This window comes from Neomonachus schauinslandi, chromosome 6 (assembly GCF_002201575.2).
Source record: "Neomonachus schauinslandi chromosome 6, ASM220157v2, whole genome shotgun sequence".
In the NCBI taxonomy this organism is placed as follows: Eukaryota; Metazoa; Chordata; class Mammalia; order Carnivora; family Phocidae; genus Neomonachus; species Neomonachus schauinslandi.
Genome location: NC_058408.1, coordinates 117606953 through 117633293, shown reverse-complemented (window position 1 = coordinate 117633293; position 26341 = coordinate 117606953). Strand labels below are relative to the sequence as shown.

At 36.6% G+C, this 26341-nt stretch overlaps 1 protein-coding gene across 1 annotated transcript in view; it reads left to right on the top strand.

The window, feature by feature from the left end:
• Positions 1 to 25680, top strand: part of BMS1 (BMS1 ribosome biogenesis factor) — a 43648-nt gene extending 17968 nt beyond the window's left edge. Inside the window, exons 13-23 of the mRNA XM_021700077.2 lie at positions 3749 to 3830; positions 15507 to 15580; positions 16238 to 16411; positions 18961 to 19149; positions 19239 to 19419; positions 19614 to 19672; positions 20655 to 20777; positions 21721 to 21868; positions 22213 to 22388; positions 24455 to 24616; positions 25141 to 25680. Coding sequence (XP_021555752.1) covers positions 3749 to 3830; positions 15507 to 15580; positions 16238 to 16411; positions 18961 to 19149; positions 19239 to 19419; positions 19614 to 19672; positions 20655 to 20777; positions 21721 to 21868; positions 22213 to 22388; positions 24455 to 24616; positions 25141 to 25371 — 1599 coding nt within the window. The 3' untranslated portion in view covers positions 25372 to 25680. The remainder of the gene's footprint in view (positions 1 to 3748; positions 3831 to 15506; positions 15581 to 16237; positions 16412 to 18960; positions 19150 to 19238; positions 19420 to 19613; positions 19673 to 20654; positions 20778 to 21720; positions 21869 to 22212; positions 22389 to 24454; positions 24617 to 25140) is intronic.
• The last annotated feature ends 661 nt before the right edge of the window (positions 25681 to 26341 follow it).

The window sequence follows — 26341 nt, the reverse complement described above, 5'->3', positions numbered from 1 at the left end:
ACTTCTATAAAGAAAACTTCTCCTCATCAACTATTTGGTTACTTAGTTCCATATAAGCAGGATAAATACTTGATTCTTTTTATTAGTTTTCAGAATGATTCTCCAAATGTGACTTTTTCTTTTTTAAGTATCATTTTGAACTCACAGACTTTAATATTGAGTGTTTCCTTCCACTGAACTTGTCATCCTTATGGATACTCCTATTATCCCATTTCTGGCCAGTGGGAGTCTCTTTAAGTTGGTTCCTAAATTCTTTTGACATGATCCTAATAGTCTTTGATTGCTTCTTTGCCATCTGATATGATGAGGTATTCCGGATCATCTTCTACATTTCTGATGCCAGACTAGGAAGCAGCTATAAGAAGTCCTGATTTCTTTTAGTACAAAATGGTATTTCAGCATCACAATCTAGGCATAGGAATACACAAGTCCTGATTTCTTTTAGTACAAAATGGTATTTCAGCATCACAATCTAGGCATAGAAATACACACTGCTATGGATTGGTCATTGTTTCTAGGCCTTTCAGTGACCAAAGCTAGAATTCATACAGTTATTTCCAGTTCAGATTCAGAACTGCAGAGTTCTTATTTAACCTCTTTTATTTTACTTTTGTATCTCTGTTTTTCCACTGGGGAATTAATTCCGTTTGACTTTCAAGATGATGAAATTAGAATCACTCATTTGCTTTACCCCACTTATGTACAAAATAGTGTCAGAATAACATTACGCATGTTACTATTAATATGATTACTGAAAACAGAGTTTTCCCCCCTCATATGTTCCCCCATTTTCTCTTTCCAAAAGTGGCTACACAGGTTTACATTCCCACCAGCAGTGTATGTGGTTTCTGATTTCTCTACATCCTTACCAACACTTGTTATTACTATTATTATTATTATTATTATTATTATTATTATAGCCATTCTGTTGGTGTGAAGTAGTATCTCATTGTAGTTTTGATTTGCTTTTCTCTGATAGCTAATATATTGGGCATCTTTTCATGTGCTTACTGGCCATTTGAAGAAATGTCTATTCATATGGTTTGCCCATTTTTTTTTTTAAAGATTTTATTTATTTGAGAGAGAGAATGAGAGAGAGAGAGAGCACATGAGAGGGGGGAGGGTCAGAGGGAGAAGCAGACCCCCTGCTGAGCAAGGAGCCCGATATGGGACTCGATCCCGGGGCTCCAGGATCATGACCTGAGCCGAAGGCAGTCGCTTAACCAACTGAGCCACCCAGGCGCCCCTGGTTTACCCATTTTAAATATTGTGTTTTTTTTGTCATCGAGTTGTAAGAGTTGTTTATATATTCAATTTGTCAGATATATGATTTACAAATATTTTCTCTCATTCTGTATGTTGTCTTTAAAGTGCAAAATTAAAATTTTTTTTAAAAGATTTTATTTATTTATTAGAGAGTGTGTGAGAGACAGCATGAGTGGGGTTGGGGAGCTAGAGGGGCAGAGGGAGAGGGATAAGAAGTCTCCCCACTGAGCAGGGAGCCAAGTGTGGGGCTTGATCCCAGGACCCTGGCATCATGACCTGAGCCGAAGGCAAACGTTTAACTGACTGAGCCACCGAGGCACCCCAACAAAGTTCTAAATTTTAATGAGGTTTAACTTATTTATATTTCTGTTGTTTCTGTGTTTGGTATCATATCTAAGAAACCATTGCCAAATCAGAGATCATGACGCTTCACTCTTATGTTTTCATCTAATAGTTTTATAGTTCTTACATTTAGGTCATTGATCCATTTCAAGTTAATTTTAGTATTTGGTATGAGATAAGTTCAACTTCATTCTTTTGCCTGTAGATATCCAATTGTCCTAGCACCATTTGTTGAAAAGACTGTTCTTTCCCCATTGCCTTGTCTTGGCACCCTGAATGAAAATCACTTGACCATAGATACATGGGTTTATTTATGGACTCTTAATTATATTTCACTGACTTACATCTTTCTTTATGCTAATACCTTACTGTTTGATTACTGTTGCTTTGTAGTAAGTTTTGAAATTGGAAAATGTGAGTCCTCCAGCTTTGTTCTTCTTTTTTAAGATTGTTTTACCTATCTGGAGCTCTTGGGTTTACTGTATTGTAGGATCAGCTTTTTCATTTCTCCAAAGAGGCCAATTGGGATTTTAATAGGGATTGTGTTGAATCTGTAGATCACTTTGGATGGTATTGATATCTTAACAATATTAAGTCTTCTGTTCCATTAACATGGGATGCCTTTCCATTTATTTAGATCTTTAATTTCTTTCAAGAACGTTTTGTAGTTATCAGAGTATAAGCTTTGTACTTCTTTTATTGAACTTATTTCCAGTATTTTATTGTTTTCAGTGCCATTGTAAAAGGAACTGTTTTTTCAATTTTATATTTGGATTGTTCATTGTTAGTGTATAGAAATAGAATTTATTGTTGTATATTGATCTAGTATTTTGCAACCTTGCTAAACTCATTTATTCTGAAAGTTTTTCAATGGATCCCTAGGATTTTCTATATACAAGACCATATCACTTATGAGTAGAGGTAGTTTTCCTTTCTAAACTAGGTGCCTTTATTTCAATTTCTTGCCTAATTGTCCTGGCTAGAATGTCTAGTACAGTGTTGAATAGAAGTGGTGAGAGGAGACAGCCTTGTCTTACTCCTGATCTTAGGGGGAAAGTTCTCTATTTTAACCATTTAGTATGATGCTAGCTGTGGGTTTTTTATGGATGCTGTTTATCAGGTTGAGGAAGTTCCCTTCTACTCTTGGTTTGTTTAGTGTTTTTATCATAGAGGGTCTATTTTTTAATTTTTTGGTCTTTGGTTCCCCTAAGTCAATTGTTAATTTTCGAGAAAGAAGTAAGGATTTTCTTCTAACAGTTTGCCATCCTTCAGTTGCCTACGAAGCTTCTTGGCATAGAGCAGATGTTTAGTAAATATTTAGTGAGTGATTATAGGCATGAAGAAATGAGTAAATGAACAGATTTGCTTTTGCATCCATTGTAATCATGCTAGCCTCAAAGCTGCTCTTTGAGAGTGAGGTTGTATATGAAAAACATGATTCATGACCAAAATGTGATTGAGGTGTAAGCCAGGACCTATCTGAAGATTTCTATAAGTGTGCTTTTAAGGCCTTGGCAGTGAATGACATGAGCTGTCATAGGTCAGTTTCCCCAGGAAAGAGATTCTGAAACAGAGAGTTGTGTACAGGTTTTACTCTATATTTAAGGGGGGCACCCAGCATCTGCTACATGTATATACTAGATGATCTAGCAGGTCTGAGACTGAGAACTTCATCAGTACTTTCTGCCCAATCGTGCTTATCCAGGACATTTAGCCTTTGTCAGAAAATTATCATTGGTCAAGTAATTAAATTTTCAAATAGCCACAATAAGTCTGGATTAACAAATAGTAAAACCAACTTTCTAAATGCTGTCTAACTGCATTGCCTTAGGAATACTAATAATCTTTGAAAATCAGTTGCTTTAGTAAATACGTTTGTTTACTTACGAAGTCAGTGAGCTAATAGTACCTCCCCATCCACTGCTTAATGTTACGACATTTAAGTTTTTATCTCTATGGTTATACTATCTACATCAAAGATTAACATATCTCATATGTCTAGTTGGAATGAGAATTTCCAAAAAAAATGTGTCTTGAAAAGTATTTAAAGGTAAGTTGTCACCTACTACTGTTTCTTAATTTCAGTTGTTTTGTTGAGTGATTGGAACGTGTCAACTAAGTGCTGACTTTTCTGTGTAAGGTTATGAATAGTATCAGAGATTGCTTTGTGACTGGGAAGTGGGAAGAGGATAAAGATGCAGCCAAGATTTTAGCAGAAGATGGTAAGTAAAGGGCCTTATTTTTCAGAGAAGACTGTCTTCTCTGTATTTTATTCCATATCTTTAAAAGTTGGAAATAATAGGCAAATGTGAAATGCTTTGGGGAACGCGGACAGAGGAGTTTATGGGTAATATTCTGGTTCCTCTTTTTATGGTGATCTTATTTTCTTCCCCTGGTTAACTGACTTATTAGAAATGGACCTTAAAGAAAAGTGGGAGGCTTTCCATAAATCTTATCATGTGTTTGTTAAAAATGGATGTTTGTGTGTGTGAAAAATAAACTCATATAACATATTTTTCTTGTTAATAATGAAGGTAGTATACATTGTAGAACATCTAGAATAAAAAGTCATACCTCCACCATCTGTTAAAAAACCTTTGTTAATTTTTTGAGTTTATTTATTTCCAGTCATTTACAAATTTTAAAAATTTCTAGTTATAATCCTACTTTATATAAATTGCATCATTAAATTTTTTCAGAGTTTTCATGTTTACGATTTAATTCTCTCATATCCTAATTCAGTTCACAGTTTCTCATTTAAGCAATTTACCTTGTCCATATTATGAATAACTCTGCACTGGAGCACCTTGAAATAAGTCTTGGGTCACATTTTTTATTTTCATAAATTAGATTCATAAAAGTTAGAATTGTTGAGTCATTTTATGAACCACAACTCCCAAAAGGTTTTTCAGAAAGTCGTTCTTATTTATGTGCCCTTAAGCAGTGTATCTTAATACTTAACATTTTACTGCTTTCATTCAATATTGAATACTACCCATAAAAAAATGTTATTTTTGGCAATTTGATAAAGAAAATTGTTTCTTTTTATATTTATAACTGGCATTCTTTTGATTACTAGTAAGTGAGAATATTTAAGGTATGTTGGCTCTGGCATTTCTTTGCTGAATTCCTTGTGTTTTTTGCTCATTTTTCTAATGGGGTATTAATGTGTTTTTTTACTGATTTGTAAAATTATCCTTTAAAGGATATTTATCCTCTTTCATTGATTGTAAATATTTTTCTTCTTTTAGCTACTCAACTGCTTTCTGCCACTATATAGTAGTTTGTACTCTCTAGAACTTTATATAAGTAGAATCATACAGTATGTACTCTTCTAACTTCTACTCAGCATAATTATTTTGAGATATTCCATCCTGTTGCATCTTTGTCCCTTTTTATTGCTGAATAGTTGATTTCTTTTATTAGTGAGTAGTAGTCCATTGTATGATGCTCTGCAGTTTGTTTATCTGTTCACCTGTTGGTGACATTTAGGTTATTTCTGGGTTTTGGCTTTTGCAAATAAAGCTACTGTGAACATGCTTGCACAAGTTTTTGTATGAACAACTGCTTTCATTTCTGTTGGGTCCATACCTCAGAGTGGGCTGAATGGATCATGTGGTAGATGTATGTTTAATTTTTTAAGAAATAGCCAAATTGTTTTCCTAAGTGGTTTTACCATTTTGTATTGCCATTAGCACTTTATGAGATTTCCAGTTATTCCATGTCCTTGCCAATACTTGATACAGTCAGTCTTTTTAGTTTTAGATAGTCTTTAGGTATAGAATGATATCTCATGGTTTTCATGTGTATTTTCCTAATGACTAATGATATTGAGCATTTTTGTGTGCTTATTTTCCATCTGTTTCTTCTTTGGTGAAGTGTTTGTTAAATCTCTTGTGCAGTATTTTAATCTATTTAGTTTACTGGAGTCCTTTATCACTTGTGATTTTAATTATTCTTGCCTAGTATGTGGTTTGTCTTTTCATATTTTTAACAGTGTCTTTTGCAGAGCAAAAGTTTTTAATTTTGATGAAGGCCAATTTTTTTTAATGGACTGTGCTTTTGATAATGTATCTGAGAAATCTTTGCCCCGGTCGTGACCCAAGGTTTAGTGTTTTTTCTCTAATAAACTTCCTGTTTTGAGATAATTGTAGACTGAATTAAATTGACATGCGTGTGTTAAGACCTAATACAGAGAGATCTCTTGTATATTGTACTGTGTCCTATATAGTACAAGACCACAACCTTTATATTAATGTTGATACCATCCACTGATCTTATATAGATTTCCCCAGTTTTACTTATGCTCGTATGTTTTGTCTGTGTGTGTTTAGTTCTATGCTATTTTATCACGTGTAGGTTTATGTATCTACAAATAGTTGCAATACAGAACATTTCCATCACCACAGGATACTTTATATTGCTCTTTTTTAAACACATTTAGCTCCTTGCTGTCACCCATCTCCAAGTTCCTACCTGTCAATCACTTATCTGTTTTTCATTTCTATAATGTTATAATTTTTAAGAATGTTAAATAAATGGAATCATACAGTATGTAACCCTTTATGATTGATTTTTTTCCCCCATTCATCATAATTTCCTAGAGAGGTCCATGAAAGTTGTTGCATGTGACTGTAGTTCATTCCTTTTTATTGCAGAGTAGTGAGTAGTACTCTCTGATATGGATGTAGCAGTTTGTTTAACCATTCACCCACTGAAGTACATCTGGGTTGTTTCCAGTTTTTGGCTATTGAGAATTGAACTGCTATGAACATTTATGTACAGGTTTTTATATAAATATGAACTTACTATTTTTCTGGGATAAATGCCTAAGAATACAGTTGCTGGGTTGTATGGTAATTGCATATTTAGCTTTATAGGAAACTGCCAAAGTAGTTGGGCCTTTTTATATTTCCACCAGTAATATATGAATGATCCAGTTTCTTCATATCCTTGCCAGTATTTGGTGTCCTCACTATTACTTATTTTATCCAGTCTAATAGTGGTATTTCACTGTGGTTTCATTTTATATTTCCCTGATGGCTAATGATGGTGAGCATTTCATCATTTTTGCCACATTTTATTATTTGCAGTGTATTCTTTTATAAAACGTTCATGGATGTCTTTTGCCATGTTTCTTATTGGATTCTTTTTTTAATGTTGAGTATTGGGAGTTCTTTATATATTTTATTCCATTATTGGATATGTGGTTTGCAGATATTTTCTCCTAGTATGTAGCTTGTCTTTTCATTTCTTAATAGGGCCTTTCACAGAGCAAAAGCTTTTAGTTTTGATGAGGTCCAGTTTATCATTTTATCATTTTTAGGGATCATGTCAAGTCTAGGAATTATTTTCTATTCCTAGATCCTGATGATTTTCTCCTATGTTGTTTTCTAAGAATTTTATACTCTTATTTTCTGTTTATGGCAGCAATCTATTTTGATTTTTTTTTAGGGTTTATTTATTTTAGAGAGAGAGTGTGTGCATGCACGTGAGTAGGGGCAGAAGGAGAGAATCTTCAAGCAGACTCTCCGCTGAGTGTGGAGTCTGACATGTGGGGCTCTCACAACCCGTGAGATCATGACCTGAGCCGAAACCAAGAGTTGGCCGCTTAACTGACTGAGCCACCCAGGCACGCCTATTTTGATTTCTTTATAAGGTGTGAGGTTTAGGTTAAGGGTTATATTTTTGCCTGAGGTGTATATTCCTCAAGCACTTTTTGTTTCATTGATTTGCTTTTGCACCTTTGTCAAAAATCAGTTAAGCATCTTTGTGTGGGTTTATTGCTGGGTTCTCTCTTGTGTTGCATTGATTCAAGTGTCAGGCCTTCCACCCATACCACACTATCTTGGTTACTGTGGTTACATAGTAAACATTAATACTGGGTAGAGTGATTCCTCTCACTTTATTCTTTTTTTTCAAGGTTGTTTTATCCTAGGGCCTGTGACTGCATATAAATGTTAGAATAAGCTTGTCTGTATCTACAAAAAAACTGCTGGGATTTTGATGGGAGTTGCATTAAACCTATAGGTCAATTTGGGGAGAATCTTTACTATTTTGAGTATTCTAATCCAGGAGCATTTATTTGTCTTTAATTTCCTTCATCAGTATTTTGTAATATTTGGCATCCTAATGGTGAGGTTATTTTGATAAGTTTATACTGAAGTATTTCATTTTCATTGATTTTTATGTGTTTATCTTTTATTTTGCTGAACTCACTTATTAGCTGGGAGGGGATTTTTTTGGTCTAGATTGCTTGGGACTTTTTACATAGTTGTGTTATCTGCACATAGGAACAGTATTATTTCTTTTCAAACTGTGGCCTTTTATTTTTATTTACTTGTTTATAATCATTTTATTTATTTATTTTTTCATAGTGATAAGTGTGCTCTTTAATCCCCATTTCCTCACCTACCTCCTCTCTGGTAACCATCAGTTTGTTCTCTATAGCTAAGAATCTGTTTCTTGGTTTGTCTCTCTTTTTTCCTTTGCTCATTTGTTTTGTTCTTTAAATTCCACATATGAGTGAGATCATATGGTATTTATCTTTCTCTGACTGGCTTATTTCGCTTAGCGTTATACTCTCTAGATCCATCCATGTTGTTGCAGATGGCAAGATTTCATTCTTTTTGATGGCTGAATAATATTCCCTTGTGTGTGTGTGTGTGTGTGTGTGTGTGTGTGTGTGTGTATACATACATATGTATGTATATATATATACACACACACACCCCACATCTTCTTTATTCATTTATCTATCAACGGACACTTGGGCTGCATCTGTAGTTTGGCTATTGAAAATAATGCTGCCATAAACATGGGGGTGCATGTATCCCTTTGAGTTAGTGTTTTTGTATTTCTGGGGTAAATACCCAGCGGTGCAATTATATGTATATGTATATTAAATATATTTAAATTTTTTCTTATATAATGACTAGGATTAGTGCTAAGAGGAAATCTTGCCTTGTTCCCAGTATTTTTCAGTATTATGTATGATGTTAGTTTGGTTTCTCTGTGGATGCTCTTTATGTGCTCCATTCTTCTGTATTCCTGGTATACTGAGAGGTGTTTTATTTTTTTTTTAAATTATGAATGGGTGGTGAATTTTGTAAAATGCCTTTCAGTGTCAGTTGATATGATCATATGAATTTTTTATTCCTTACCCTTTTGATATAGTGGATTACATTGATTAATTTTTGAATTTTGAACCAGCTTTGCATACCTGGAATAAATCCCACTTGGTCATGATATATAATTCTTTTTATATGTTGTTGAACTTTATTTGATAGTATTTTGTTAAGGAATTTTGTATCTAAGTTTATAAGAGATACTGGTCTATAACGTTGTTGGTTTTTTGTTTTGGGGGATTTTTTTTTGGTACTGTCTTCATTTAGTTTTGGTGTCAGAGTAATATTGGCTTCATAAAATGATTCCAAAGTATTCCCAATTTTTCTGTTTACTGGAAGAGATTGTTAGAATTGGAATGTTAATTTTTAAAATGTTTGATATAATCTCCAGTGAAATGGTCAGGGCCTGGAGATTTCTTTTTTGGGAGCTTATAATGACAAGTTTTATTTCTTTAATGGTTATAGGATAATTTAAATAATTTAGGTTATCTATTCCATCTTGGAATGGATTTCTGAATTTTGCTATCTTATGGTTTTCAAGGAATTTAAAAGGCTTTTGGCAAAGTGGAAGTTTCACTAAGTGCCTTCTCCAAGAAACTAGCTTGGGTATTCTGAGTATAATACTCATAGTATTCATTTAATAACCTTTCAATGGCTGCAGGATCTGTTGTGGTAATCCCATTTCATTCTTGATAATTGGTGATTTGTGTCCTCTTCCTTTTTCTCTTTGTCAGTAGGTTTATTAATTTTGTTGATTTTTTTCAAATAATCAGCTTTTGGTTTCATTGATTTCTGTGTTCCATTTTTCAGTTTTCAATTTTATTGGTTTTTGCTTTTATCTTTATTATTTCTGTTCTTTGCTTGTTTTAGGTTATTTTGTACTTTTCAGTTTTCTTAGATTATTGGTTTGAGACCTTTTCTCATTTCTAATATGAGCATTTAGTGCTGTAAATTGCTTTCTCTGCACTGCTTAGATGCTCCCCCCAAATTTTCATTCAATTCTATGCATTTTTCTGTTTCCTATGAGACTTCTCTTTGATCCATGCATTATTTAGTGTTTTTTACCTACAAACTACGAAATGTTTAGGAATTTTCTTGTCTTTCTGTTATTGATTTTCAGTTTAATTACATTATATTCTAAGAACATACTCATGATTTCAGATGTTTTACATTTGTTTAGATTTGCTTTACTACCCAGACTGTGCCCTGTCTTGATAGATGTTCTGTGGGTGCTTTAAAAATTGTTTATTCTGCTGTTGTTGGGTATCATGTTCTATATATGTCAGTTAGATTCTGTTGGGTTGGCTGTATTGTTCAAATCTTCTCTATCTTTGCTGATTTTCATGCTTAATTTTATCAGTTCCTGAGAGGAGGATATTGAAGTCACCATGTATTATTTTGGACTTAAATATCTCTTTTAGCTCTATCAATTTTTGCTTCTTATATTTGAGGCTCTGTTTGGTGCACATATGTTTAGGATTGTTATGTCTTTCCGGTGGATTGATGTTGTGTATTATGGTCACCTCCTATTCACCCCATTGGTGAGGGAGAGATTCCAGCTCTAGGGTTATGGGGATGGCTGAACACACACCTGACACTGGACAGGTGCGATTGACAGCAGTTTATTAGTCACATACACTCATAGCCTGAGGGAAGGGAACACTGCATGCCATGCAGAGATTGAACAACCAGGGGCTTTGGGAGAAAGGCTTTGTATCTAAATGAGCATAGGATGACCATTGGTTCCCTTGACAGGATGTGATTAATGCGTTTGAATAAATTAATGGGTTGGCAGAGAGGTGAAGTGAAACCTGTTAGGTTGAGGGATAGGTGGGGTGCGGGTGGTCCAACTGAAAAAGAGCTATCAGGATGGGGAGCCTTTCCCATTGGGCAGGGACATATCTGGCAGGCCTACTCACAGCTAGACCTTTGGGACCCTGTGAGGCTCAAGGATGTCAAGGCAGTCCATGAAATTTTAGGCCTTACAGTTCAGTTAAGTCTTTCTCTGGCTCTGATAGTTTTCTTTGCTCTGAAGTTTATTTTATGAGATAATAATTTAGCCATTCTTGCTTTTTTAAAAGATGAGTTGCACAGTATATCTTTCCCCTTTTACTTTCAACTTACTTGAGTTGTTAAATCTAAGGGGAGTTTCTTGTAAACAGCATGTGTAGTAGGTTATGTGCTTCTATCCTCTCTGTCACTCTGTATTTTGATTGGTATATTATGCCATTTACATTTAAGGTACTTACTATATGTAATTGTGTAAGTCTGATATTTTACTGTTTTGTTGTTTGTTTACTCTGATTCTAATTCTTCTGTCTTTCCTCTGTTTTCATTTTCTTCTATCTTGACATGTTTACGGTTTTTGAGTGTCTCTAGTTTTTGTAGTTGTTGCTCATTGTAATATAATAGCTCACTGGTGCCAGCATTTTATCATTTGAGGAACATGTGGAAACTTTTCTTCCATTTCGGTCCCTTTATCTTTCCCACTTTTAAATATTATTGGTTTGTGTATTAGGTAGTGCTATAATTTTTTTTCAATCTTCAAATATGATTTTAAAAACTCACAAGAAAAAGGCTCTTTTATTGTATGTAGCCATGCTTTTGGTCTTTTGTTTGTTTTTTCTTTTTTTTCCCAGAGGTCCCAGATTTCTTCTTCTTCTTTTTTTTTTTTAAAGATTTTATTTATTTATTTGAGACAGAGAGAATGAGAGCACATGAGAGGGGGGAGGGTCAGAGGCAGAAGCAGGCTCCCTGCCGAGCAGGGAGCCCGATGCGGGACTCGATCCAGGGACTCCAGGATCATGACCTGAGCCGAAGGCAGTCGCTTAACCAACTGAGCCACCCAGGCGCCCCCAGATTTCTTCTTTTATAATTTACTTACTGCTTAAGAACTTTCTTTAGCCTTTTTTTTTTTTTAAGATTTTATTTGAGAGAGAGAGAGCCGGGTGGGTGAGCATGAGTAGGGGGCAGAGGCAGAGGGAGAGGGAGAAACAGACCTCCCCACTGAGCAGGGAGACCGATGTGGGGCTCTATCTCAAGACCCTGAGATAACGATCTGAGCCAAAGTTAGACATTTAACTGACTGAGCCACCTAGGTGCCCCACTTTAGCCACTTTTTAAGAGTAGGTATGCTAGCCACAGATTCCTGTAGTTGTTATCCATGTGAGAATGTCTTTATTTCCAACCCATAGTTTCACTGGATGTAGAATCATAGCTGACAGTTCTTTCCTTCAGCACATGAAAAATGTACCACTTCCTTCTGACCTCTGATTTCAGAGGAGAAATGCACTGTCATTTTGAATTGGTGTGAATCTGTCATTTCTTTCTGGCTGCTCTCAAGATTTTTATCTTTGTTTTCAGTTTTCAGAAGTTTGATTGGTGAAGATTTCATTGGGTTTACTCTGTTTGAAATTTGCTCAGCTTCTTGAATCTTTTAGGTTTATGTCTTTTACCAAATTTGGGAAGCTTCAGTCATTATTTCTTTCAATCCAGGTATCCTTGTGAGATCATATAAATGGTGGATCTTTTGTTTCTGCCCCACAGGTCCATGAGGCTCTGCTCATTTGTTTTTTGGCTGTTTTTCCTCTACAGTGTTCAGACTGGATAAATTCTGTTGATCTGGCCTCAAGTTCTTATTCTATCCTCTGTCATCTCCACTCTTACTATTGAGCCCATCTAGCAAGCTTTTAAAATTTCTTCTGTTGTATTTTTCAGTTCTATAATTTCTGTTTGGTTCTTCAGTTTCTTTGCTGAGATTTTCAATTTTTTGGTTGTTGCCAAAGGATTTTTAGTCACTTGATGAAGCATTTTGGTAATGGCTGCTTTAAGTACAAGTCAGATAGTTTCAACATCTGATTCATTTTATTGTTGGTGTCAGATGTCTTTTCACATTTCAGTTAAAATTTTCCCGGATTGGGGTATGACAGGTGATTATCTATTGTATCCTACACATTTTGGTTTTTATGTTAGGAGACACTGGGTCCTATGTAATCTTTTTATTTTAGCATGCAGTCCTCTTGTTTAGGATTAGTGTGCAGGTCCTAGTCTACTTTATGGGCTGTGGTTCCAATGACAATTTAATTTTAGAGCTTTTGTGGTACTATTTTGATCTGCTCAGTTTATCTGATGCCACTGGTCTCTGCGGGTACTGCCTGAGGAGACAGAGGACCTTCCCTAGTCTGGGCCCCCTGTTGTGGCTAGGTGGGGGAAGGTTGTTTTGGCCTGTAGGGCTAGTTTGCTTGCTGTGGGGATATCTTTGCTGGTCCTTCCAGGGTACACATTGTTTTTAGATGAGGGAGGAGAGCCTCATGCCTGGCAGAATCTCCCTTTGTCAATAACCCTTAGCCACCTGGTATATCTTGGTGGAGGAAAGGAGATTCAGGCTCTTTGGGGAAGGCGAACACTTCCCCTCGTCACTTATTGTCAGTGGGGCTTTCAAAGCCCCCCCCTTTACCAGTGCTGACCGGTTTACCCAGTGTTGCTGCTGAGAACTGAGTTTGATCTGAGGGAACATTGAGTCTACCTGGTCTACCTTCTGTTGCTAGGTTGAGGGTTGGGAAACAGTGGCTCTGAATTGCCTTTCTGTGGGTTGTGGTATAGTGAGCCACTGGCCGTTATGTCATTCCTCTGGTCCCGGGGACCCTCACCAGCCCTTTTTTTCTTTACACCTTTCAGAGTTCTTTGATTTTCTTTAGGCTCTTGTGTTATTTTTGGAGTTGGTTATACTTAGTTGGGAGGAACAGAAGAAATAAGTCTACACTATCTTTTCTATACCAGAAATCTATGTTGGTATTTTTTTTTTTAATTTTAATTCCAGTATGGTTAACTTATAGTGTTATATTAGTTTCAGATGTACAATATAGTAATTTAACAGTTATGTATATTACTCAGTGCTCATCATGACAAGCGTACTCTTAATCCCCTTATTTCACTCATACCCCCAGCCTTCTCCCCTCTGGTAACCATCTGTTTGTTCTTTATAATTAAGAGAGATTTTTGGTTTGTCTCTTTTTTTCCCCCTTATTTGTTTTGTTTCTTATATTCCACAAGTGAGTAAAATCATATGGTATTCGTCTTTCTCTGACTAACTTATTTTGCTCTCTAGCTCCATTTATGTTGTTGCAAATGGCAAGATTTCATTCTTTTTGATGGCTGAATAATATTCCATTTTACACACACACATAAACACACCCACACATCTTCTTTATCCATTCATCTATCGATGGACGCTTGGGCTACTTCCATAATTTGGCTATTGTAAATAGTGTTATAATAAACATAAGGATGCATATATCCTTTCAAATTAGTATTTTCGTATTCTTTGGGTAAATACCCAGTAGTGCAATTACTGGATTATCTGATAGTTCTATTTTTTATTTTTTGAGGAACCTCCATACTGTCTTCCTGCACCAGTTTGTATTCCCACCAACAGTGCACAAGGGTTCCTTTTTTTCCGTATCCTTGCCAACACTTGTTTTTTGTGTTTTTTATTTTAGTCATTCTGACAGGTGTGAGTTGGATCTCACTGTGGTTTTGATTTGCATTTCCCTGACAATGAGTGATGTTGAGCATCTTTTCATGTGTCTTTTGGTCAGTGGAGAAATGTCTGTTCATGTCTTCTGCCCGTTTTTAATTGAATTATTTGGGTTTTTTTGGTATTGAGTTGTATATATATTTTGGATACTTACCCTTTACTGGATATGTCATTTGCAAATATCTTCTCCCATTCAGTAGGTTGTCTTTTCTTGGTGGTGTTTTTTATTATAACTGTGATAAAAGGAGAATTGACATCTTTCTGATATTGAGTCTTCTTTTTCAAATATATGGTAATCTTTGTTCAGTAGATAACATTAACCACACCTACTTCATTAGGTTGTGTTGAAGAATGTAGTTAAGGCACATAAAATACTTGTCTGTAAAGCACTTGCAAGTGTTAGCTAATGTCTATTCCATGTGTTCTTTAGTAGCATATTAAAACTTTTTAAGTTTTTAAAATAAAGTTTTGGCACATTTCTTGTAAGGTTTAGTCCTAAGTATTTTGTCCTTTTTTGTTTTTATTACAAATGGAATCTTCCCATCTACTGTATCTTCTTTGGCTCTTTGATTCTTTGGCTCTTTCTTATATGAAAATGTTTTATCTAAATATTACTTCTAAATATTGCTTCCCAAAGGAGTTTTAGCATCTTTTTGTTTTAAGGTTAGGACCCATAGCTAAACTTAGAGCTCTAAAAACAAATGGATGAGTGAATTAATGAGCTCTTCATGTGGTTCAGCATTATTTTGGGTACCACTCTTACTCTAAGTCCTGCATTTTATGTAATCCAAGATTTTTCCTAGGTATGCCAGGCATTGTGTTGTGTTGATCTTACTATTGAGACTCTTTGTCCTATGTGTTATTAATCAAGCCATGGTTTTTTCATGTCACTGTTGGTCTTGGGGGCTCACCTGCAGGGCCATGCATATATCTCTGTGTGCATCTCTGCTGCAAAGTGTTTACCACCTGTATTGGAAAAATAGCTCTTGGCTAAGTGGGATATCGAAGTAAAGTAAGGAAATATGGGTTGGGTCCATGCGCTTCATCCAAACAGGTGGTGAAATACTGACAATTCAACAGGAAAAAGAAGCCTGTGGAAGTACAGGATTCTTCTGGGGTGTGTAGCAATAAGTAAAAATGAAATTTGGGCTTCAGAGTATGCAGTGCAGCTGGTGGTGCTACAGTGTCATATGCAAGCCCTATTCACAGAGGACATTTGGGTGTTCTTTTCCCAGAAGAGCTCTATGGTGACTTTGAAGACCTGGAAACAGGGGACGTGCACAAGGGAAAACCAGGCGCAGATACTCAGGTATGATTTTGTCATGGCTGGCTGTCAGTCACTGGTCCTTGATCTGTGGTCAGTATGTCCTGAGAGAGGCCCATATTAAGAAATGCAGATCTTATTGTCTGTGTAGATTACAGAGTAGATGGATTCCTTCCTAAAAATGTGGAGATTGGGAACAGATCAAAGTTGTTGGTTTGTTATTCTTGATCTTTTGGGTGATACCTACTACATCTTGTTGTCATTATGATTCTTCAGTCACTGAAAGTTTAGCTCCCAAGTCACTGTCTTTCTCTCTACCATTCCTTTTGCCATCATTCTCCTCTTAATTTAAGTACCATTTAAAAAAACTAAATCCCTATTCTCCCTAGTATTTCTTTAGAACAGTGTCTGGGGAGCATCTGGGTGGGGACACTTGCTGTTATTTTTATTTATATTTGGCATTCCCAGCCAGATTAAGGAGTGACAGTGTATTGTAATGCAGATGTCTAAATGTCTCTTGTAGTAGTACATGTTATTTAGAGCCAAAGGCTGTGTTTGGTTTCGTTTGGTTTTTGTTTTGTCTTCCTAATGATCATAACCAAGACTTTTGCAGCTCAGATAGAACTTTAAAAAATCTGCTTTAATGTTTAAAGAAAAGATCTCCACAAACTTTTACAAAATTTTCTCTTCTGGAAATTTAAGATTGAAGATGCAGAAGAAGTTAAGGAAGAAATTGACCCCAGTGCAGAGGAAAGTGCCAAGAAAAAGCATTTGGATAAGAAGAGAAAATTGAAGGAGATGTTTGATGCAGAATATGATGAAGGAGAAAGCACGTATTTTGATGATCTTAAAGGAGAAATGCATAAACAAGCACAGGTAAGAAAACTTGGTTCCTATCAGCTTTATTTCAAGGCTATAATACAGTGTTGTGAATACGTAATTTCGTTTAGGTCTCTGCTTCCTGACCTGCTTCTCTGCCTCAGGTTTGGATTCTTAGGTCAAGATGCAGATAAGTGTGTTTATTCATGCAGTCATCTGATTGTTTTTTCAATCAGAAATTGACCAGAAAGATATCAATATCTGTTTTATACCAAGCATTGAGGAAGTAAAAATGGCTGAGATAGGCAGCAACTGCTGAGGATCTCTCAGTGTAGTGATTTGAGACAGTGTTTATTTAAATGCAGGCATTGCCTTAGCATTCTGACTACTGCTCCCTGGAATCATAATTAATTTGAATGGGTAGGTGATTCTTGCACACACCAGTGCTGTCCAGGGAGGCTCTTCTAAAAATTCACCTTGGTCAGAGTTCAGAGGATATTTCAAGTGTCGGGTCAGATGTGGAGATAAAGGGAACATGTGGAATGCTGAAAAGAAGATAGTCTGGCCCCCTGCCTGGGATGCTGAACAGACTGACTTGATGAACTCACTCTGAAGGCGATACAAAGATGTGTATGCAGTTGATGGCGAGTGTTTGAGTTGTGCTTTGACAAGGGGGACCACCAATAATTCCTGTAAACTAGAACATATCTTAATACATCTTAAACAGGTTAAGCATATGATTTCTGAAAATGCCGTCAGCGGGCTTTGCCCAACCTAGGCTTTCATCTGTTCAAAGAAAGTATCTCCTGGTTAGTCATTAATATAGTGGTTCTAAGTCTATACTGACTTTTGATAGAAGTTAGTAACTAAGACGTGTAAAGCTAGTTCTGAAGTCTTTGCTTCAGTTCATTTATAACTTAAAATCACCTAGAATCTTGTGGCCTTTTGTAAAGGACTTTGAATTTTTTACTCTGAGTGAAATGGGGACCCATGGGGGGTTTTGAACAGAGGAAAGACATGTATGACCTGCTTACCTTTGAAAGGATTGCTGTGGCAAGAGTTCAGTAAGATTAAGATGACTTGCCATGGGGGGTGGGGACGTGTGTGGCAGTGGAGGCGAAAGAGTCAAATTCTGGATATACACTTTCGAAAGGTAGATCAAAGGTAGATTGTGGGGTGTGTGAGAGGAAATAAGGATGACTTGCTGGAAGGATTGAGTTGTCAGTAAGATAGGAAAACCTCTAGTTGGTGCAGGTTTGTCTAAGAAGATGAAGTTTAGAGCTGTTGGGTTTGAGATCTCTCTCAGACAAGTGGAGCTTCAAGTAGTCAGTGAGGAGCCCTGGAGAGAGATTGGGGCCAGGGACTTGGATGTACAGTCCTCAGCATCTAGATGCTACTTAAAGCCATGAAGTGGATGGGATGCCCTGGGACGTGAGCATGGAGTCAGGAGAGGAGAGGACTAGGACTGACAGTGGGTACTCCATTGTAAGAGGCTGGGCAGAGAGGATGAAGCAGCAGTGGGGATTCAGCAGTGCTCAGGAGAGAGAAGAAATTGAAGAGAACCCGAAGTAAGCTGGAAGCCACCATAGAAGGAGGGATAAATTATTTTAAATCCTGATGATGTATTAACTACAATGAAGACAAAATTGACAACTGGATTGGAATGTGGAGGCCCTACGTGATTTTGGCAAGCATTTTTATGGAGTGTGGGTTAAAGTCCAAGTTGGGGGGATTTAAGAGAATGGGAGCAGAGGAACTGGAGACTATGAATATAGAAAACTTATAAGCCATTTTACTTCAGAGAGAAGCAGAGGAATGGGGCAGTAGTTGGAGGAAGTAGAGTCAAAAGAAGATGTTAAGATTGGAGAAATAACAGGCAAGACCTGTTAGAATAAAGTTCAGTAAGAGTGAATGATACCTAGTATGCAAGTGAAGTTTGGCATAAAATAAATCTATAGTAGCTGCCCAGATGAACTTTCTGTAGTAACGGAAATGTCTGTCTGTGCTGTCTTGTATTGTAGCCACTAGCCACGTGTTGATACTGATCACTTGAAATGTGACTACTGTGACCGGGGACCTGAATTTAAAATTTTTATTTAATTTTAATTAATTTCAGTAATATAACAAGTAATAAATATAATAATAACAAGATAAAATAAAAGGCTGGATGTGGGTATAAGCCCTGGTAGAAGAGATTGCTGTGGAGATTCTTTTAGACTGCTTAGTTTTTGAGTGAATTAAACAGTCAACAGCTGAGAGTGAGGATGAGGGAGGAGATACTGGATATTGGATATTGGAGAGTAAGAAAAGAAAGTGTGGACTGGGAAGCTGAGAGTGTTGCTGACCAGCATTAAGGGTTGCTTTCAGAGTTGTTTGCATTTGCTGTATCTTGGAGCAACAAAGGAGAAAACAGTTGGGATATATCCTGAACAAACTGTACAGATAAGAATGTGTGTTATTTTTAAAGAGGATAAAGCGTAAGTGATTATGTCCATGTTCCTTTATGAGATAGTGCTCATTTTTTAAAATGTTAATCTTAACTTTTATTAAAGATAACAGCATTGTGGGTTTTTTTAATTGTTTTTTTTCCCTGCTCTCATATCTAGCTTAACCGAGCAGAATTTGAAGATCAAGATGATGAAGCCAGAGTTCAATATGAGGGTTTTCGACCTGGGATGTATGTTCGAATTGAGATTGAAAATGTCCCCTGTGAATTTGTGCTTAACTTTGACCCCCATTACCCAATTATTTTGGGTGGTTTGGGCAACAGTGAAGGCAATGTTGGATATGTACAGGTAGGTACCCTTTGCTGCATGCTTTGACAATTGGGGTTCTTGGGACATACTTCCACCACTAATCTTATTGAAATCTCTTCTCCCCTCAGATGCGTCTGAAGAAACATCGTTGGTATAAGAAAATCCTCAAGTCCCGAGATCCAATCATTTTTTCTGTAGGGTGGAGGAGGTTTCAGACTATTCCACTCTATTATATTGAAGACCACAATGGAAGACAAAGGCTTCTAAAATACACCCCACAGCACATGCATTGTGGAGCAACCTTTTGGGGTAATATGTGATTGGAATAACTTGCTTGTAGGTTAATTTAAGCCATTACAGTTTTGCTTTTCTCTATTAAATCCCAATTCTTAAGATTTTTCTCTTTTTTTTGGATTGAGGTACATATGTAAAATGGAATTCAGAATTTGTGATTCACTGTATTTCTTTCTTTCTTTCTTTTTTTTCTTCCTATTTTCTTTAAGGTCCAATCACTCCACAGGGAACTGGGTTCTTGGCAGTACAGTCTGTCAGTGGCATAATGGTAAATACCTTGAATGTTTTATTTTCCAGATTGTGTATGAGAAGTATGTCTTGAATATGGAATATGTACATGAAACTTGAAGTTGAAAATGGCTCGTTTTTTAGTATTCATAGCAAACTTCTCTCTGCTTTTAATTTTTCTACATCTTTTTAAGTAGGATGTGGGAATGAAGGGAGAGGTAGAATTATTATGGTACTGATGACATTTTATATTTTTATGCATTTTTGGACTTTTTTCTTTTTTTTTTAAAAGATTTATTTTAGAGAGAGTGTGCACATATGAGTGGAGTGGGGGGGCAGAGGGTGAGAGAGAGAGAGAGAATCTTCAAGCAGACTCCCTGCTGAGCTTGGAGCCCAACATGGGGCTCGATCCCACAACCCTGAGATCATGACCCAAGCTGAAATCAAGAGTTGGTTGCTTAACCTACTGAGCCACCCAGGCACCCCTTATTTTTCTAAAAATATTCTAAGTAGTGCTCACCATGTGCTAAACATTATGCTAGGTTCTAAGGATACTTTGGGTACCAGCTAGACATAAGACTAGCCCTAGTAATGCTGGTTTAGCAAAGTATGTTCATACAGTCTTCATTTGATCAATCAGAGCAGGTTTTATTGGCCCTGTTTGACAGAAAACAGAATAATGAGCAGATGAAATCTGCTCTGGGGGTCCACAGTTTAATTTCTTAAACATTGTAACCAAATTTTCATATTCCTTTCCATTCCAAATTGGTCATTGTTTTAAAATTATGTTATTGCGAAATTACCCTCCAGAGAATACTCAAGACATCATCATTAGTTTGGCTTACATATATTATAGCTTCAGATTTTGTTAAAATACTGCTTTGTATGTTCAGATATTCTTTTTTGTTCTTTCTTAGCTGGTTGTAAGTGAAATGCACTTTAGGAATTTATTGCATCCTAGAATTATAGTTTTTCTCTTACTGATATTATTCCTGTATTCAAATTTTGGGGGTTCTTCCCAGCCTGATTTCCGGATAGCTGCCACAGGAGTTGTCCTCGATCTGGATAAATCCATAAAAATTGTGAAGAAATTAAAGCTAACTGGTTTTCCTTACAAAATTTTCAAGAATACGTCATTCATTAAGGTCCGTATATCTGTATACTCACATATTTATAAATGTATATTTTATTGAAGGAGGAATGAAATACTTCTAAAATATAGTCTGATGTTTTCAAAAGAGTATTTGAAATCTTTTATAAACTTGGTCTTTGCTACTTTTGGTTTACTACTTTCTGTTGGTCTCTATGTTACTTAAATATGCTCAGAAAATTTCAAGGTGACGTTAATAGAGCTACTTACTAATCGAGGCTATTCCTTATTCCATGTGGGACTGTGACAGAGCTAATATTGAAAATATGTAATCTCATTCACTGGCTTTTTTTCCCTGCCTTTTTGGTTTGTGTTAAGAAAGGGGGGAAATCATAGGTTTATTAAACAGCTCAGTAGAAAAATAGACAAAGTATTTTGTAAAATACTTGTTGGCAGGGGTATGGAGAAATGGATTCTCTGTTATGCAGTATAATGTGGGAGGGTAGTTTGAGTGACATTTATTGAAAATCTTATTAGTGGGGTTTCCATAAAAGTACTGAGTTAAGATGATCATAAAATATTCTTGTAATATCAGGTAATAAAGTCACTAACATTTATCCAACTCTCTTTCTTTTCTGAGCATGTGCACCTAAGTCATAGGATATGAGCTGCAGCCCAGCCCTGGCCGATGACAGCAAAGGCTCTCTAGGCCAGTTCAGTCTGATAGATATCTTTTTGATCTTTTCTTCTACAAAGATATCGGTGATGAGCATGCTAATGAGCCTACAATAGAATCTTGATTAATGTTATTTTGGGGAAGATGAAATAGAATTGTATTCCTTTTGACCTAGTAATTCCACTCTTGGTGGGGAAAAAACATTTTGATTATTTTAGCACTATTAAAGAAGTTTTTTTTTTTTTTACCAAGGATTCATTTATGAAATAAGAAGTAAAATGTCTGATTTTGTGTGTATGTATTTTTTTTCGTATACCTATAGGGAATGTTTAATTCTGCCTTGGAAGTGGCCAAATTTGAAGGCGCTGTGATTCGAACTGTCAGTGGCATAAGGGGACAGATCAAGAAAGCACTCCGGGCTCCAGAAGGAGCTTTCCGGGCCAGCTTTGAGGATAAGTTGCTGATGAGTGGTAAATATAACTTTGTAGTATAATCATAACAGCGTATTACTATTCACTGTTGATTTCTAGCCAGTGTAGACTAGAGGTTGTAGTTCAGGTTTTAGAAAATTGGAATCGGCTCCAGCTTTCCCCAGTTGGAGCATCTTATGCAGTGTGCCGAGTCATGCTGTGTGTGGAGCCATGTGATTCACACCCAATACAAGTTTTGTGATATTCAAGAGTAGTTTACTTGGTGAAGTCTCTTCAAAAACCGTGCAGCCAGTTAGAGAAGTTTGGGGTGAATGTTTTGTTCTTTTGCTTGACAAGATGAATCTTCTTTTGAAAATGTTAAAGTAAGTTGTCTCTTTTTCCAGATATTGTCTTCATGAGAACCTGGTATCCTGTCTCCATTCCAGCCTTCTATAACCCAGTAACATCTTTGTTGAAACCAGTTGGTGAGAAAGACACCTGGTCAGGAATGCGGACCACTGGTCAACTCCGGCTTGCCCATGGTGTCAAACTAAAGCCCAACAAGGATTCTTTGTATAAGGTAACAGTCACTCACACATGTGCTCCATAGATGGGGGTCATCCAGATGCTTTGTACATAATGTTTTCTATGTTTTCAATTTTCAAGTAGGAAACCTACCATTAAATTTGAATGAACATGTATATTCATAGAATATTTTGGAAAGAATGCAGGAAAGTGGTAATAGGGGTTTTCGTGGGTTGGAAAGGAGACAAACTCTTCATTGTATACTCTTTTGAACTATTTTTTCCCCCATCAGATACATGTATTACTTTAAAAAACATTAATGTGCTAATCTTTATTGAAGCAATGTGAGTGGGTTCTTTTGGGAAGTTTTAATAAACTTTGTAGTGAAGTGTTAAATACAGAAAAATATACAGATCATAAGCATATAGCTCATGAATTTAACACACCCAAATTGCCATCACCTGGATCAAGCAATAGAATTACCAGCACGACAAAAGCCCCCTTGTGACTTCTCCTAGTCACTACCCCACCTCCACCTCAGAGATAGCCATTGTCTCAACTCCTGACATGTAAATTAGTTCTGCTATTTTTGAGTTTTATAAAATATAGCATATACTGTTTTGCCTGGTTTCTTTTCTTTCAGTTTTATGAGATTCATTCATGTTCTTGTAGGCATTGCATTTGTTGTTATTGTTGAGTAGAAATCTATTATGTTATAATGTCAGTTTATTCATTGATGGACATTATTTCCAATTTTTGGCCATTATAAATGCTGCCCTGAACACTTACATGTGACTTGTTTGGTGTTCATGTGCACACATTTCTTTTGCATCGATCCCCCCAGGTTGGGATTGCCAGGTATGGGGTATGCACGTGTTCAGCTTCACTGTATGATGCCTGCAATATTCTGGCGTAGTGTACCAGGTTAGACTCCCACCAACAGTAGTTGCCAGTAGTTGGCATCATCAGTATTTTTTTACTTTTAAGTTCTCAGTGCCTTTCAAAATCCCATTTCATTTGGATTTTGGTCTTTGAGAACTTTCATTATTTTCTTCACAGGTTAACAATGCATTTGAAAAGATTTGTTTTAATGCAGGATAAATATAAATTGTTTTATAGTAAGAGGGGTGTTCAGGATATCAGTCTGCCATTCTGCCAGAAACAAATTTCCTAGGCATTACTTTTTTAATAAAATAATTAATAATACAATTTTTAATCCTGTTACATGAATTTCTAATAAAATATACTACAGGACATGGTACCTACAAGTACCACCTCTAGCTTGTGGTGCTTACTCTTTTTTCAGAATGTGATTTCTCCGAGTTCCTTCATTCTAAGCATTTTAGGTTCCTCCTAAACAGAGAATATTGAATATTATCATGGATGATGTCTTTAATAATAAATTTAAAGACATAGCAGCAATATTCTCTATATAGTTGATGTTGACCTTGGTAAAGACCTAGGGCAAGACTTGGCACTTATTAACTATTTTTGAGGCAGTTAAGAGTTTTGGTCATCTCAATTTAAGCATAGAAATTAGATTACCTTAAAAATTGAATGTAGAGAGTATTTATTCTTTATATGTCATTTAAATCTCATTTTTCTCAGCTGGCCTTCCATCAGAAACAGAATAAAGTTAAACTTTTTAATGAGAATCAGGGATGGGAACACTTGAGCTACTGCTGATTGGAGGAAGAACTATGTCCTTAAATCCACAGAGGTTGATAGTGAAGATGGACACCTAGATTATTGTTATTAGGCTAGAAGAAACTACCTCAGTGCCCCCCAAAATAAGATGTGGGTTTTCCATTAAAAGAAACTTTGGATATGTTCATCTGCTAGGTTGAGATCCCCATAGTTCATACCATAGACATGGACACAGTTGATTTTTTGGGAGAATTGTAAGTATATTCTGTGTATTTCTCTGTTTCGCTTAGAGCAATGTACATCCATTGAGGCAATCACATTTGATGGATGATTGAATCCTCATTTCTGATGGTCAGCAGACTCTGGTGTTACTGATCATGTGGAAAAGTCAATCCACTGAGAAGATTTTAGGCAAGTTTTAAATGCATATAGATCATAATTTAAATACATCGCTGTTTTTATTTTTCTTTTTAGCCGATTGTGAGGCAAAAGAAACATTTTAATTCACTGCACATTCCAAAAGCCTTGCAGAAGGCCCTGCCATTTAAGAACAAGCCCAAGACCCAAGCAAAGGCAGGCAAGATGCCGAAGGACAGGCTGAGACCAGCCGTCATACGGGAACCTCATGAGAGGAAGGTACTGTCAACGTATGGCTTCCTGCGTGTTGCATTTAGATGTGAAAGTAATGCTCTCAGTAGCACAGTTGGTGTTTCTGTTGCGTTCTCATTTTTCTTCAGGAAAGGATAAGAGCCAGACTTATTTGAGGCACTAGAACTGGAAGTTAGAGGAAAGGCCAGAGTCCATTTCCCTTATTTTGTTTAGTCATGCTGTGTCTTATGCATTTTAATGGGGAGTAATAGGCACCCAGCTGGCAAATCACTCTGTCTTAGTTGTACACTGTATCCACAGTGATTAACAAAGGTGGTTATTGGTGAAGGCCATTCTTTAAGTATTTTGCTCAGTAAATATGCTCCTACTTATGCCTCCGTGCAATGATGATTTCCTAGTTCAGGATAAATTTTCCCTGAGTTAATATTCATTTGGATCATAGACTGATTCTAGTTTTGATACATCAGCTGAGGTGTTTAGGTCCCCTGAAACTTAGAAGGAAAGCATGATGTAGGAGTATTCTGGTGCTCACTGGGTTTTGTCCTTGTCAGATCCTTGCACTGCTGGACGCTCTGAGTACAGTGCACAGTCAGAAGATGAAGAAGGCCAAGGAGCAACGACATCTGCACAATAAAGAACACTTCAAAGTGAAGCAGAAGGAGGAAGAAGAGAAACTGAAGCGACAGAAGGACCTCAGGAAGAAGCTCTTCCGAATTCAGGGTCAGAAAGAAAGGAGAAATCAGAAGTCCAGCCTGAAGGGGCCTGAGGAGCCATCAAAATGAGCTTCAGACAGACACTGTCATTTGGATCTGCAGAGATGGATGGTTTCAAATATTACAGTACTTGTAAATGACAACAGGGCACTGGTGCTCAAGAAAGACCTCTTTGTTGGATTTGTCGCCCAGACTGTGCCTTTGAGAGGAGAAGTGGAAACTCTGTTGATAGGACACCCGTTCATTCTCAGCATCTAGGTTATGTCAAGATTTAAAGGAATATTATTTATGGTTTTGTAGATTCCTTCACATTCCTCTTACCTGTCTCAGTTTAATTATTTGTGCTACAAAAATATCATTAAAATACTTTCCTGTTAATTTTGGCTTAATAGTTTTCATTAGGGATGAATGCTTGATGATTGTAGATAATTGCTTATTCTGCCACCTTCATGATGAGTCTTCCAGAGGGGGGAAAATATTGACTTGAAAACTCAGCTTTAAAATTTGGAAAAGAGAGCGCGCCTGGGTGGCTCAGTCGTTAAGCATCTGCCTTCGTCTCAGGTCATGATCTCAGGGTCCTGGGATTGAGCCCCACATCAGGCTCCTTGCTCCATGAGAAGCCTGCTTCTCCCTCTCCCACTCCCCCTGCTTGGGTTCCCTCTCTCGCTGTCTCTCTCTCTCTGTCAGATAAATAAGTAAAATCTTAAAAATAATAATAATAAATAAAATTTAGAAAAGAGTGTATGGTCCAGTGCACAGCTGAGTTTCCCAGAGGCCATGTGATGTGCAATAGCGCAGTAGCCTGACTGCAGATGGGGGAATCCAGCTGCTTCTATTTATGTTAACCATGTAATGGGCTAGTTTGTGTTCTTTTAAAACAAATTAATAAAAAATACTTTTAACATTTCCTTTCATTTCTTACATAGTAAAAATTGATAGACACAATCCACTTGAAGAAAAACTCTTTGAAGTCCTCATATTTAAGAGTGTAAAGATCTTGAGATCAAAATACCTGGGAAGCGGTGCCCAGAACGACTCC